The 16,746-nt window shown below is 37.4% G+C and overlaps 1 protein-coding gene across 2 annotated transcripts in view; it reads right to left on the bottom strand.

Moving 5' to 3' along the window:
• Positions 1-434: 434 nt before the first annotated feature.
• The window catches only part of adamts8.L (ADAM metallopeptidase with thrombospondin type 1 motif 8 L homeolog), a 36,136-nt gene continuing 19,824 nt past the window's right edge, over positions 435-16,746 (bottom strand). For both annotated transcript variants that reach the window (XM_018225690.2, XM_018225689.2), the window contains 6 exons: positions 12,760-12,924; positions 11,576-11,874; positions 10,311-10,494; positions 7,214-7,386; positions 4,095-4,270; positions 435-1,787 (listed from right to left, as the gene is read on the bottom strand). In XM_018225690.2, the coding sequence (XP_018081179.1) occupies positions 1,058-1,787; positions 4,095-4,270; positions 7,214-7,386; positions 10,311-10,494; positions 11,576-11,874; positions 12,760-12,924 (1,727 nt within the window). In that variant the 3' untranslated portion in view covers positions 435-1,057. The remainder of the gene's footprint in view (positions 1,788-4,094; positions 4,271-7,213; positions 7,387-10,310; positions 10,495-11,575; positions 11,875-12,759; positions 12,925-16,746) is intronic.

Genomic DNA, 16,746 nt, shown 5'->3' with positions numbered 1-16,746 from the left:
CAAAGGTCATGCAAAGTGTGTCATGAAACAGTAAATCTTTGCAAATATAATCACGCAAAGAAATGATAGCCTTTTGCTGAAGTGAGGGTTTTGTGTAATACATCGAAATAATATAAATTACAGTACATCAATAGAGCAAAGACACATTCTGAGGCAATGACCAATTATTGCTATCATTCATTCCATCTAGCTGCCCATAGGTACTTAATAAACTGACTCCACATACATACAAATAACTATTTTGCTTAAACTGACTTGCCCAAATTAGTGAAAGCAAAGAGTATCAAGAAAATGAACTGCTAATAGAAGCTATTTGTATGTCTTTGGAAAGCTTCAGTGGTGACAGGTCACTTTTTGTCCATTTGAAGATTATCATTGGGACCTGAAAAGTTAATGCCGTGCTGTTCTCATAAAAAGAAAAATGCAAATGTTGCTCAAATGGATACAAAAATATTTATAGACAACACAACATACACCAATTTTGCGGCAAAGGACCTCTCAACTGCAAAGTCATTACAAACATTATAATGCAGAAGGTTAGGTATTTCCCTATTGAGGTAGATTCCTAGCTTATATCTGAAACACCACATGTTTCAGTTTGCTGTTAGTTGTTAAATCAGGGCTCATCTTGCTGTTGGGATATAGTGCACAGCCTCTTCAGTTGCTGCTGTAGAACAATAGCAGGTAATGCTCTAAAGGCATGCAATGCTTTTGTGCATCATTCTAGATTGAAAGAGACCAGTGCAGTAATGTGATGCAGTAATAAAGTATATCAGCAACGCAAGATGCTTTCTCAAGAAAGTTCTCTGATATATCCTTAAACCGAATTTGAGGATGTAAAGTTTTTATATAACTATAATAAAATAATTTTCCTTTTATTTTGCTCAGTGTAGGTATGTTTTGCTGTATAGTCATTGGTCCTAAAAGAAATTAACTGTAATCACATGTCTGTGCTTGTGCTTTGTCAATCTGATTTCATCCCCAATCAGTAGTAGTAGGACTTGTGTTAGTAGCTGCCCTTATGATGTCTTCCATACATATCCTTATATTGACAGTCTTAGCACTCCTCCAAAATACAGGAGCTCACTGACTTTGTAGGACGTTTTCCTGGGTCACACTTCTCTTCCTCTGTTTCTCTGCCTGTATAGTCCATACAAAAGATCCTTTGTGATCTCAGACCTTCCCCACAGCTTTGAGAACAAGGTGACCAACCACCTACTCTCCAAATTGGGCAGGGCAAGTCCCCACATGGTTGAATATCTATTGGCCTTAGTTCCTGTGGACACTGGTCTGATGATCCACCCTCCACATCTTGACATTCTACTGTCCGTCGTTGCCAGCCAAAACCACAACTCTTGGAGCACGGAGACCAGTCCCCTAAAGTCCACTGAGATGTTAACAATGGCCGGAGTGAATGATGAGATAATTTAGCTTTTGTCTTTGCATATGAAAGATTTTTGGGGATAAAAAATGAGTATTTCACTTTGGGGGGGAGAGTGTCTGGAAGGACTGATAGTAATTGAATTGTCAGTGATTCAGGCAGAGGATAGAAGCTCCTAATTCTTTCTAGCGTGGTCAGAGATCCACTATATTTCAAGACAATTCCTCTTAAATGCAGGTCTTGTTCCATATATGTGACAGCAAAATCCCCATTTAGCAGATAACTACCATCTGATTTCTTGATTGCTAGATAGTTGCCATCGTAGATACCACCACGCTGACTACGCTCCTTGATGTCAATATTAGTGGCCCCGGCTGGTATGCTGACAATGTCAGTGTATCCATATCTGTTTGTAAACAATAGGGAACAGATAATTCCACAATATCAATAGAGGCTGAAATAAAACAAACCGAACCACAAAACTGTTATACAAAAAAATCACTTTACTTTTGAACATTTCACACTAGTGTTTTCTTAGAAATAACAAAAAGACTTTATATGTAATTGCATATGTATCATAATCAGAATACAGTCATATACTACCCTCAAATTTTGTGCAGAATATTTCTTTCTAAGGAAAATATTATATTGGAAGGAGTTATCTATGTGTAGGCTCTACAGACATATATATTATTATTAACAAACCCATGGACTGCTTGGAGATGAAGGAAGCTTGTTGCTAGCCTGCAAGCAAGAGTGTGGGGGTCATTTATCAATGTGTGGAACTTTAGGATGGAACTGCTTTCTGGCAGGCTGTTGTTTCTCCAACTCAATGTAACTGAATGTGTCTCAGTGGGACTTGGCTTTTTACTACTGAGTGCTGTTCATAGATCTAACAGGCAGCTGTTATCTTGTGTTAGGGAGCTGTTATCTGGTTCCCTTGCCATTGTTCTGTTGTTAGGCTGCTGGGGGGGGGAGAGGGAGGGGGATGATATCACTCCAACTTGCAGTGCAGTAGTAAAGAGTGGCTGAAGTTTATCTGAGCACAAGTCACATGACTGGGGCAGCTGGGAAAGTGACAGTATGCCTAGCCTCATGTCAAATATCAAAATTAAATATCAAAAAATCTGTTTGCTCTTTTGAGAAATGGATTTCAGTGCAGAATTCCCATGAAAGTATCCCTTTAAGAAAAAATTTGATGCATGAGTTCGGGGTTAATAATCCAAAAACTCAAATTGATTAAATTGATCGAGAAAAAAACTCAAACATCATGAAGGCTATTAACATCTTTTAATGGTTCAAGGGACCTCTGCCATTGACTTCTACATGATCTTGACAGGTTTTAGATGGTGTATTTTTGGATTTGAGCTATTTCCAGGGTTGGAATATTTTAAGGGGCATAATTAATAAGGATCGAGATCAGATTTTCAAGATTTATTATACCCTCACCCTGGAAACTAAAAATACACCTTCTAAAACCTGTTGAGGTCATGTAAAAGTCAATGGCAGAGGTCCATTGAACTATTTGAAGATGCCCGAAAACTCAATCAATTCGAGCAATTCGAGTTTTTGATTTGTTAACTCTGAACTTGCTAAATCAAGTTTTTTCCATTCAAGTTTTTTCTTAAATAAGAATCCATTCCAGTTGTGTGTTCATTTGAGATATAAAAAGCTTGAAAAAATATTTAGTGGAAAACACAACTTAAACCTTAGGGGCATATTTATCAAGGGTCGAATCTCGAATTGAAAAAACGTCAAAATCGAAATTCAAAAAGACCAGACCAGTTTTCAATGGAATAGGTCCGAATTAGGCAGAATTCGAATCGTACGAATCAAAGGAATAGCGCATTCGATTCAAAGATCTTCCCAAAAAAAAACTTAGATTGTTCAAAGTCCACCTATTGACTCCAAATAGGTTCTAGGCGGTCGCCCATAGGCTAAAACAGCAATTTGGCATGTTTTAGATGGCGAATGGTCGAAGATGAATTTTTAAAGAGACAGTATATGATAAATTTCGAAATTTTCCATTCTTTTTCAAATTTGAATCGAATTTGAACTATTCCCTAGTCGAAGTACGCAAAAATTAAACTAACCCAATAGTATTATTTTGCCACCAAAATGGATTTATGCACAAGGTACTGTTTAATTATTACAATATAATGGACATTATTTAAAAAAAAAAGTTATTAATTTATAATGCATTTATGGCCTTCACATAATGTGGAGCTTTTAGGATATTGGATTTGCGAGTGAGATGGCAGATCCCATACCTGTATTATTTATTGAAGTTAAGAAGAGTGACTTTCATTTTTGACACAGGGGTTTTACTGGTATCCTGGTGGACCAATCTAACATTGAGAGTGCAAATACTTTGACTTTGTGATACATTAAAAAAAGAGAGAGAGAATTTGAGGGGACACATTGCTTTTCCCTGTAATAGGGAAGGGTTGGGGAATGATTAGCTTCAAGTAGTTTAATTATTAGACATACCACTGCAGTCTCATTTCATTTTTCTTGCCCTTTACCCCACATATAAACAACAAAATATGAAATTTTACAAATTGCTATATAATGGTTAAAAAAAAAAGAAACTTAGATGTAAATACTGTACAAACCACACAAAGGGTTGGTAGTTTTGTGTCTGCTTTGTAATTCGGTATTTACAGTTACAAAGTATAAATAAGCATACAAACTTCTGAGTAGCATCTCTTACTTTGACTTATTAAATGAATCAGTTATTTTTCTGCAGCTTGATCCATCTCCTCCGCATACTCCACATTTGTCCGGTTTTTTGGAGGAACCTAAGATGTGGTCACATCCTGCACTGATGCACTGGCCCTGCACACACACTTTCAAACTCTCTGGCTCACAGAGTGTTCCGTCCACAACCTTCACAGTGCAAATGAAAAAAAGAATCATAAGCTTTAAAAGGTAATAGAAAATAATGTCCCCCCCCCACACAGATACTACCTGAAAACAAACAGAAGAGTAAGACCAATAACTCCAAAAATTAAAAACCTATGGAAAAGTTGCCAAGAATAGACCATTTTATTATATACTATTATTATACTAAAAGTTAACTTAAAAAACAAACTAACATTTTTTAAAGCTCTATTTCAGTTATACAGTGAACATTATACTAGGGGCTGATTTACTTAAACTCAATTTAATCTTAGTTTTTGAAAACAAAGTTGAGCAAACTCCTTTCCACTAATTGAACTCATTTATCAATAATTTTTCTCTGATCGACAAAATGTTGCGACAAAATTGAGCGCCAATTCGTGTCATACAACTGATGCGCTGGAGACTCAATTTTTTTCTGTGAAAAACAACCTTTTTGCATAATTGGACAAAAACCCCAGGTTTTTCAGATTATCCAGCGATAAATACGATAAATATCTAAAAAATTTAAGTTTTCACCCTAAAAAACCTTGACCAGAAAAATTCAAGATTTAATAAATGGGCCCCTAGAAGGCATCTATGGTTAGTCAGAATCTGCTGTAATTGTTTGAAATTAAGGAGAACATTTATAAAAGGTCGAATTGTCTCAAAAAAATGAGAAAAAGTTGCAGAAAAAAACAACTTTTTCAGGATTTATTATGTGACAAAACTGCGACAAATCCAAATCCGGAAATATTCCAGCTAAACCTGTTGAAGTAAATGGCAGATGTCCAGTTTACAATTGGAAGATGTTTCTTGCCTTTATGATCTTCGAGGGTTTTGTGTATTTTGTAACTGCCTTTTGTTTGACAATCTGAAAAAGCTTTTGACTGACAATTAGAAAAAGTTGCACAATTCTAATTGTTGCACGATTTTGTTGCAACTTTTGCAGCATGTGCTTTTTTTTACGTTTTTAGTAAATTAAGGCTATACGTGGTTGGGAGTTCGGTCTAATTTATCTCAATAAAAATTAGAAAAAAAGCGTGTTTTAATAAATACGATCTAACTGTACACAAAGATACGGTACAAATGTAACTTTTTAAGCCTGAATTTATTCTAAGGTCAGTTTGAACATTCTCCTGGTTTGGTCTACTGCAATAAATCATTATTCAATCCAGTCAGCTACCATCTCTGATATTCATTCAGTAGCTTCAGCCAAGTTAAATATTAACATTTAAATCATTCCCTAAACTGCTAAGAGGAACTGGTGAATAACTATTAAAAGCTGTAATATGTAAAAACCACAGCTTATTTAATTATCTAGTACAGAAGGGCAGAAAGGCACAAAGATATACCAGTGTCTGCAAATTTGTAGAAATGAAAAGGCTATTGTTTATATTAATACATGGTTCTCTTTTTCTAAAAAAGTGTTTTGTGCAATATTTATAATATGAACTAAATGCCTTTGCAGCTTTGCAGGTCTTCGTGATTAACCCTGTAATATTCTCAGTTAAGGTCTGAACTGTGATTGTTCAGTTTATTTGGCAAGCTACCAATGGACTGTTACCATACCCCAAAATAAGTTAGTTGTACAGGTGTGGAATCCCTTTTACAGAAACCAGTTATCCACAATGTTTCAAATTATGTGAAGAGCATCTCCAAAAGAGTCCATATTAAGCAAGTAATTAATTGTTTTAAAAATGATACACTTTTTTATATACTTTTTTTTTAATCTGTAATAATAAAACAGTACTTTGTACTTTATGGTAACTAGGCTGCATGAATCCATACACACATTCAATATTTAAATAATTTTAAGCAGACTTAAGGTATGTAGATTCAAATTACAGAAAGATCCATTATCCAGAAATCCCCAAGTCTCAAGCATTCTATATGAAAGATCAAATACTTGTATTGCATATATGTTTATAGTTAATCTAAACTAGGAGAGCATCTTGTTGTACAGGTAGTATTGTACTTGGAGGAAATCTGTTAAAGGGGACATTTCATATAACCTTCACATTCAGATATATTACACATCCTTCCTCAAAACATGTAATGATGCAGAAAGAAAAACGTTTTGAAAGCATTTTACCTCCTAGAACTGTCATTATATCAGAGCTGCAGAGAGAACCTCTCTGCTTGGTGTCTAGGCTGAAATGAAGAGTGGGAGTGTCTGTTCATTCTCTCACAGGAAGTGGTCACAGCAGTGACTGACAGGCTGAACTCCTGAGCTGTAGCAGCCAAACTCCTCCCCTCCCACCCTTTGTCTTGTGTGTCCCACATAACTGTCTTATGCTGCTGCCTGATCATTCACATACCTCCCAACATTTTTGAAATCAAAAGAGGGACAAAAAGTTGTGACCATGCCCATTTTTGTGGCCACACCCCCTAATTACCATGTTCATTTTACAAATTGTAAATAAGTAACACACACATACAAACACACATACAGACAGATACACACACATGCATACAGTGACACACACACATACAATGACACACACACACAGTGACACACATACAAATGACCAACTCCCCTGTTCCATTAGCAACTCAGGTTATACCTAGCACCAGGCCCGGACTGGCAATCTGTGATTTCTGGCAAATGCCAGAGGGGCTGCCATAAGGTCCCATAGAAAATCAGTATTTAGTAGGCTGGTGGGGTCTGTTTGGGCTTCTGTGTGGGCTGATTGGGCCTCTGTGTACCTGAAATGCCAGGGTCTGTTTTGACTCCAGCCCTGCCTAGCACTGATGTTCACTATTGGCCTTTTGCTAGCTGTTGGCATCAAACACATTATTCATGCCTGTACTACAGTACTTTGCAATTCAGCCTGTGGTGAGATACACAGTTGATTTCTCTGTAGAACAGGCAAGTGTTGTTCTCCTAGATAGCTCATAAATCACATTCAAATTAAATGCCCAAAGAAATTAAAGGTTCAGATACTATACCTTAGACTGGAATACTTTGAATTCATTTCGGTCACGTGCCTGGCAAACTAGTTTACAACGATCCCGATATGATACACCTGAGTACTTAGGAATCCATTGCAGAAGATTTCCTTCTTCATCTGTAAAGTTATAGCTATTATATTTCATACACTGCTCTTCTCTGAAGCTCAGCTCTAGAATAAAAAGTGTCTCAATCAGCAATAAGTATTAGCAGTAACAGTGATGCATATAATATAATACTTCAATCCTCTTTCCTTAACTCATTGTCAGTGTATTCTAGTCCAAGGCGGCTCATCAAAAGCCAGAGTCTGGGTGCGCGCATTGGCGAATAGAAGCTCTCGTGCATGTGCGAATTGAAGCAGAAGCTCAAAGGCTAATCAACATGCAAGGAAGCAGATAGTCGGGGAGAGAGAGGACCGGACTAGGGGTAGGAGCCAGAGAAGGTACGTGCCTGCTGGCGCCCTTCCCCAGCTTTGCGCCCTAGGCACGTGCCTACTCTGCCTACCCCTAGTTCTGGCCCTTCAAACAGCAGTTGGGTGTCACCACTCACAAAGTTAATTTACATTCAAAAATCCATGGGAGAGCCTTGTATCTGTGCAAATGTTAGTTTACTTTCAGTATATAGCACAACTGGTTCTTTTACATGAGCAAGGACCATTTAGGTCCAAAACATGTTGTGCTATGCTCTCCATATAGTCAAATGTAAATATAGTAATAATGGGACCAATTAAAACCAAACATAAAGGGTGTTATTTATTAAAGTACGAATGCCAAAAATGCAAAAAATTCTATTTTTTTTACTATAAAATCCGTATTTTTAGTGGAGAAAAAAAACGTGAATTTTTTCGAGATTTATTATACCCCGAGGATGGAAAAAGCCAGAATCTGAAAATAAAGCATCTCAGACCTACCGAGGTTGTATATAAGTCAATGGGAGAGGTCCCTGACCTATTTGGAAGCTTCTGTGGTCTGTGCTGGAATTAGCTCGAAAATCTGACTGTTTCGAACTTTTCTGGTATGAAAATCGTATTTTTTTTTTTAATAATAAATAAGGTCCAATTGCAGATTCTAGTTTGGTCAGATTTTTTTTATTAAAATACTCAGAAATTTTTTTTTTTTCATTTGAAATTATGTGTTCCTTTTCCTGGAAACCTATTATCCAGAAATCTTTAAATTATAGGAAGGCCATCTCCCATAGTAAGTAAATATTTAACATTTTTAAAAATTTCTCTGTAATAATGAAACAATACCTTGTACTTGAAGGCAACCAAGCTAAATCCATATTGGTGAAAAAATAGTCGTATTGGGTTTATTTAATGTTAAAATGATTTTTAGTAGACTTAGGGGCAGATATATTAAAGGTCAAATTGAAAAAATGGAATTCAAATTTTCGATTTTTTTATGGTCAAATCTGTCAAATTCGACTAGGGAATTATCCAAACTTGATTCAATTTTTTTTTAAAAATTCAAATTCAATTTTTGAGATTTATCATACTCTGACCCTTCGATTTTTATAATAAATAATCAAATATTCGAATTTTGAGTGAAATCCAATTAATGTGAGTTAAAAAAAAACACATGAATTTAGAAATTCGAGTTGAGGTGATCTAAATTACAGACCCTTACCCAGAAAACCCCAGGTCCCAAGCAATCCCGATAATAGATCCCATACTTGTATCTGTTTATTCAGCAACTGCAAATGAACCATCCAACCATCCTATTTTGCATTAGAAACACTTTCATGTTTTGTAATTTTGTAGAAAGCATAATTACCATTTCACATAAATTTGAACTCTGCTTTCCTAGTAAATATAGACCCTACATCCCTACTCAAATCTGACAGCTACATAGTTGCTTATTTATATTAACTGTATTCAGTGTTGTGAAGCTAGAATTTTCACCAGTGCATGTATAACAGGGTATTGCATTTAAATATAGACACTCAATTTGTGGTATTATTGGCCATTTAAAACTGCTCACTTTGCTGATGCTTTACAAGAAACGTTTGATGTAGTTACTTTGAAGGTGCAATTATCTAGCCATCCAAAGAAACCAATAAGATGCTTTAATACTTTTATAAGCAAAAAGTTACCTGACAGAACAGACACACTCAATGGGGGCTTTGGATTACTAAATCTAAGGAAAACAGAAACTTTTATTACACTACCCTCCTTGACTATGGTGATGTTGTTAAGTCTAGCAACAAGATATAGCATAATTCCAGAGCATGATGTATTATTCACACTTAGAGGAACAGCGTTCTAAAGGAAAGCTAATATAATGTACTGGTGCCCTGCACTGGCAAAACTGGCATGTTTACAGAAAGCTGATTTAGTGTAGTGTAGTTATGGGGGCAGCCATTCAAGCACAGTAGATAACATATAAGTTCTGAAGAATCCAATTGTATGCTATGACATTTATCTGTTTTCTGCTGTGTATCCTGTGCCTTTTCTGCTTTTTCAGCTTTGAATCGCTGCCCCCATGGCTACACAGCAACTTGGTTATATAAACTATATCTGAGTTTCTGAATCCAACACACCAGTCTTATCAGTGCAGCACAACAGTACCTTATATTTTTCGTGTTACTGTTCCTTTAAAAGTCAATCTAGGGTGTGAGTAGGCTTAATGATCAATGCTGTATTTAGGCTAGGGTGGCACCGGACCTAAGTGCACCCCCACGCTCAGAAACTGTACATACACGTGTGATATCACCCGGACCCACTTCTAAGCACCAGCTACCCTTGACCACCCAGCTCTTCTGTCAAATTTAAACATCAAGTTTATTATTATTTATTATCATTACTATATTATTTATTACCCTTCACAACCCAGCTCTGCTGTCAAATTTAAACATCAAGTTTATTATTATTATTATTATTATTATTATATTTTGTTTTTCACAAAAAGATTTAATTTATGATAGAGTGACCTGAGGGCCCAAAGCTGCCACCCTCGGCACAGTCCCTTGGGTGTCTATTTATCAATACAGCCTTGTTTACCATCAAAGACAGTTAGTAAATATGCAGGCGAATGTAGTAAACTGCAGGAAATGCATTTTCAGTCACAATTAATTGTAATAAATTTCATGCTCACTCACCATTGACAGGACACTCTTGTATGTTACATGATTCATACATGGCTCTTTGGCCCTTGCAGTACTTTCCTCCATTTTGTGGCACTGGATCATTGCAATCCCTGTAGGAAAAACGTACACCTCCTCCACAGGTCCTTGAGCATTCTCCCCAGGGACCCCAGCTACCCCAATTGCCATCCACTGGTACCTGGAAAGGCACAAGGAAAAACAATTTAAAATGGCATCTAAACCCTTATTTTTAAATTCCCAATATTCTTTTGGTGCAAAACTGTGGAATTTAGTAATATTGTAATATTTGTATATTAAATCTGTACCCACAAGTGTTTTCTCCTTCATTTTTTGTACATGTAAAAGATTCTAGTTTTGCATCTTTTCTGCTTACTGGTGCTGGGAGTGACAGTGCAGTAGGCCTATCTGTGTTTTTGGTAAACAAGACCACCTGTGGCAAAACAATCATATTGGGTTTCTTTATGTTTACAGGGATTTTGTCACAGGAAAACATAAATTAATAGTGAAATCTATTTTTTTTTAAAATGCAAACAGATTTCTTTATATTTAATTTTGAAATCTGGCATGTTGTTAGTTTCCTAGTTTGTTAGTTCCCCAGGTGCCCCCAGTCGTGTGACTTGTGCTCTGATAAACTTCAGTCACTCTTTACTACTGTACTGCAAGTTGGAGTTATATCACCCCCTATCGTCCCCCCCAGAAGCCTATCAACAGAACAATGGGAATATAACAAGATAACCTAGCTCCCTGACACAAGATAACATCTCCCTTTTATAGAGAATAGCACTCATTAGTAAAAATCCAAGCCCCACTGCAACTCCTCCAGTTATATTGAGCAAGATAAATAATAGCTGGCTCTTTCTGAAAGCACAGGATCAGGGAAAAAGACCTGAGATGGCTGACTACACACCAATATTACAGCTACAAAATAAACTTGATGTTTTAGGAATAACATTTTATATGGTAGAGTGAATTATTTGAAATGTACAGTAAAAAGTGTAATTTAAAAATAATAACTACACCATAAATATCATGACAGAATCCCTTTAAATGTTTTTAGTATACTTAGGGTATATAGAGATTACATTTTTTAAAAAAAATATATTTTACAAAGGAGATTTTTCTCTTTTTTAACAAGCATTCATGAGAGAAAACTGTAAGTTGATAACAGGTACAAATAAAGTCTTGTCATTTGTGCTAGAAGTCTTCACAGTTTCTATAAGGTACATTGCAATAATAGTTATGTGCACTAATGCATTTACCTTTGGTCTCACAACAATGTCTTCTGTTAGACAAACCCCATCCCAACACATGTGCTTAACACCACACGGAGTTCCATCTGCCCAAAGCAAGCTTTCATTTTTAGTAAAACACTCGTTTTTCTCCTGGATTCGACACCAGAGCTGAGAACAAATATCTTTCTGCAGTGTTTTGGGACAGTGAGAAAATTCTTTTCCAAATACTTGACGACACTGGCTGTCCAAGTCATATTGGGCTGATGTTCCAGGAAGTCCATCGGGAAGCTCCATTGATTTGGATGGTGCATCCAACAGACAATCTCCTAATGTGAATAAGAGATGTATATATACTCAAAACTGTTAATAACCCTTAAAAATATCCTTATAAATTATAATTGATGATATCTGTTCTAAGCAGTTCTGGGTGATGTCATGGGTTAATAATAACATTAAAACATGAGGACATGAAGTTGTGTTCATGGAACTTCTAATATGCTTATAAGTTATAACAGGGAAGTAAAACATAATTTTGTAGTGCTTTTAATACTATTTTTTAAAAAAATGCACCATAACCTTAATTAAGATATTCTAAAATAAGGGTACAAGAAACTGTTTTATGTTCTCCCACAAAACAGTCTATAATTAAACATCATGTAGTTTGCATCTCTTTCCTGTGACTTTGTTTATGTTACTGCTGCCTATATCTAGCAATAGTGACTCCAAAAGAGTTAGCAGCTTGTTAGGTTTCATTTTCATGCAATAACAAACTTTTGACTCTTTCTGAAAATACATTGTTGAATTCTATTCTCTACTATTACTTGTTGCTCTGATTCTGACCACTCCTTCCATTTTGTGATAATCAGTAATCCATAGCCCCCTGCCACTATAGAGGAAGCAGACCTGGTGGAGGGGGGGGGCAGACTGCAGGGTCTGCTTCATCTATAGTTGTTAGAAATCCCCCCTTCCTAACTGTTCTCCTACTTACTGCTGTGTGAGACTGGGGAATGGGCATAGTGGATTTAGTGTTGGGGATGCTGTGTCCAATCTAATTTTTTTTGCAGGGGAGCCTGGCGTGTTTTAGTTATGCCGCCCTGTGCCATTTAATTCTACAGGATTTTCACACCAAGCTTAATTTTTCCTTGTCACAATTGTTAACAAACCTTTATATTGGGTGATGAACATGACACAATCACTGCACAACTACTTACCATGTCCACTGTCAAAGAATTCAGTTAGGTGCATAGCACTGCATTCTGACCATGGTACAGTTTTGTTAAGCTGCAATCGTGGAGCCATCAAGTAGTGCCTTCCAAGCTCTCCAAAATACTTCTCACAGTTTTTGGAGTTGTCGTGGGGTATGCTAAGGACATGACCTGAACAAACAGAAAAGAAATGCATGCAAAAGTTTATATTAAAGGGGTAGATCACTTCTAAAGGGATAGTGAGATGTTCCAATTCTAGAAGAAACATGTCACTATATCTATGTATACCCTAATGTAGGTGTTTTCCTGAAGCCCACTGCTTAATAACATGTTGATCCCTGACCCAGAGTAGTGTTAGTTCAGTGTTTTGAGAGGACAATGTAAATCAATGCCCAAACCTATCAGAATGTTTCACAGTACCCAAGCATGAAATTATTAATCTAACTGCTCTCCTTCAAGCTGTGTCAAACATCAACACAGTATGTTTGTTATCTGCCTTCCAAGGATCAAACAAGGGGTACCTTCAATTTCTCAATTTCTCTCAGTTTGCCTTTCCTACCTTTATATTTTCCTGATTAAAACAATAGGCAAACACGATGTTCAGCACAATCCCTATTCATCGGAATCATGTTGAACAAGGGGGTATACTGTAGAGATGTCGCGAACTGTTCGCCGGCGAACTTGTTCGCGCGAACATCGGGTGTTCGCGCTCGCCGGAAGTTCGCGAACGTCGCGCGACGTTCGCCATTTTGGGTTCGCCATTGTTGGCGCTTTTTTTTGCCCTCTCACCCCAGACCAGCAGGTACATGGCAGCCAATCAGGAAGCTCTCCCCTGGACCACTCCCCTTCCCTATAAAAACCGAAGCCCTGCAGCGTTTTTTCACTCTGCCTGTGTGTGCTGAAGAGATAGTGTAGGGAGAGAGCTGCTGCCTGTTAGTGATTTCAGGGACAGTTGAAAGTTTGCTGGCTAGTAATCGTTTTGATACTGCTCTGTTATTGGAGGGACAGAAGTCTGCAGGGGTTTGAGGGACATTTAAGCTTAGGTAGCTTTGCTGGCTAGTAATCTACCTTCTACTGCAGTGCTCTGTATGTAGCTGCAGTGGGCAGCTGTCCTGCTTCTGATCTCATCTGCTGACTGCTGCAATAACAGTAGTCCTTGTAAGGACTGCTTTTATTTATTTTTTTGTTGTTTTACTACTACTACTACTACTACTACTATAAGAGCCCAGTGCTATTAGTCTAGCAGTGTTGGGGAGTGGGACTGGTGTGCTAATCTGCTGCTCCTAGTAGTTCAGCAGCACCAACTTTAATTTTTTTTTTTTAATATTCATTTTTTTTATTTTACTTTTTTTTATTTTACTACCGCTGTAGTAGTGTATAAGTTGACCTTTTAGGCATTATTTGCCCTGTAGGCATTATTTGCACAGTGTTTTCTTCAACCCGCCATCGAGCTGTGTGACCTTGTTCACATTCTGTCTAAATATCCATAATATTACCGTCTCCAGAAAAAACACCGGAGTCACTTTTTTCAAGCAGCCATAATATATTTTACGTAATCCGTATCCACCGCTGTAGTAGTGTATACGTTGGCCTTGTAGGCATTATTTGCACACTGTTTTCTTCAACCCGCCATCGAGCTGTGTGACCTTGTTCCCATTCTGTCTAAATATCCATAATATTACCGTCTCCAGAAAAAACACCGGAGTCACTTTTTTCAAGCAGCATTCATATATTTTACGTAATCCGTATCCACCGCTGTAGTAGTGTATACGTTGGCCTTGTAGGCATTATTTGCACACTGTTTTCTTCAACCCGCCATCGAGCTGTGTGACCTTGTTCCCATTCTGTCTAAATATCCATAATATTACCGTCTCCAGAAAAAACACCGGAGTCACTTTTTTCAAGCAGCATTCATATATTTTACGTAATCCGTATCCACCGCTGTAGTAGTGTATACGTTGGCCTTGTAGGCATTATTTGCACACTGTTTTCTTCAACCCGCCATCGAGCTGTGTGACCTTGTTCCCATTCTGTCTAAATATCCATAATATTACCGTCTCCAGAAAAAACACCGGAGTCACTTTTTTCAAGCAGCATTCATATATTTTACGTAATCCGTATCCACCGCTGTAGTAGTGTATACGTTGGCCTTGTAGGCATTATTTGCACAGTGTTTTCTTCAACCCGCCATCGAGCTGTGTGAGCTTGTTCACATTTTGTCTAAATATTGATAATATTATCGTCTCTAGAAAAACCACTTGAGTTACTTTTTTTCAAGCAGCATTCATATATTTTACGTAATCCGTATCCACCGCTGTAGTAGTGTATACGTTGACCTTGTAGGCATTATTTGCACACTGTTTTCTTCAACCCGCCATCGAGCTGTGTGACCTTGTTCCCATTCTGTCTAAATATCCATAATATTACCGTCTCCAGAAAAAACACCGGAGTCACTTTTTTCAAGCAGCATTCATATATTTTACGTAATCCGTATCCACCGCTGTAGTAGTGTATACGTTGGCCTTGTAGGCATTATTTGCACACTGTTTTCTTCAACCCGCCATCGAGCTGTGTGACCTTGTTCCCATTCTGTCTAAATATCCATAATATTACCGTCTCCAGAAAAAACACCGGAGTCACTTTTTTCAAGCAGCATTCATATATTTTACGTAATCCGTATCCACCGCTGTAGTAGTGTATACGTTGGCCTTGTAGGCATTATTTGCACAGTGTTTTCTTCAACCCGCCATCGAGCTGTGTGAGCTTGTTCACATTTTGTCTAAATATTGATAATATTATCGTCTCTAGAAAAACCACTTGAGTTACTTTTTTTCAAGCAGCATTCATATATTTTACGTAATCCGTATCCACCGCTGTAGTAGTGTATACGTTGACCTTGTAGGCATTATTTGCACACTGTTTTCTTCAACCCGCCATCGAGCTGTGTGACCTTGTTCCCATTCTGTCTAAATATCCATAATATTACCGTCTCCAGAAAAAACACCGGAGTCACTTTTTTCAAGCAGCATTCATATATTTTACGTAATCCGTATCCACCGCTGTAGTAGTGTATACGTTGGCCTTGTAGGCATTATTTGCACACTGTTTTCTTCAACCCGCCATCGAGCTGTGTGACCTTGTTCCCATTCTGTCTAAATATCCATAATATTACCGTCTCCAGAAAAAACACCGGAGTCACTTTTTTCAAGCAGCATTCATATATTTTACGTAATCCGTATCCACCGCTGTAGTAGTGTATACGTTGGCCTTGTAGGCATTATTTGCACAGTGTTTTCTTCAACCCGCCATTGAGCTGTGTGAGCTTGTTCACATTTTGTCTAAATATTGATAATATTATCGTCTCTAGAAAAACCACTTGAGTTACTTTTTTTCAAGCAGCATTCATATATTTTACGTAATCCGTATCCACCGCTGTAGTAGTGTATACGTTGACCTTGTAGGCATTATTTGCACACTGTTTTCTTCAACCCGCCATCGAGCTGTGTGACCTTGTTCACATTTTGTCTAAATATTGATAATATTATCGTCTCTAGAAAAACCACTTGAGTTACTTTTTTTCAAGCAGCATTCATATATTTTACGTAATCCGTATCCACCGCTGTAGTAGTGTATACGTTGACCTTGTAGGCATTATTTGCACACTGTTTTCTTCAACCCGCCATCGAGCTGTGTGACCTTGTTCACATTTTGTCTAAATATTGATAATATTATCGTCTCTAGAAAAACCACTTGAGTTACTTTTTTTCAAGCAGCATTCATATATTTTACGTAATCCGTATCCACCGCTGTAGTAGTGTATACGTTGACTTTGTAGGCATTATTTGCACAGTGTTTTCTTCAACCCGCCATCTAGCTGTGTGTATTATCGTTTCCAGAAAAACCAACTGAGTTTTTGTTGTTGTTGTTGTTTTTTTAAAAATAATGCCAGGCAAAGGCAGGCCGCCACGCAGAGGCCGTGCTAGGGCCGTGCTG

This window comes from Xenopus laevis, chromosome 7L, assembly GCF_017654675.1.
Source record: "Xenopus laevis strain J_2021 chromosome 7L, Xenopus_laevis_v10.1, whole genome shotgun sequence".
NCBI classification, from domain to species: domain Eukaryota; kingdom Metazoa; phylum Chordata; class Amphibia; order Anura; family Pipidae; genus Xenopus; species Xenopus laevis.
This window is presented reverse-complemented; position numbering and strand designations above follow the sequence as displayed.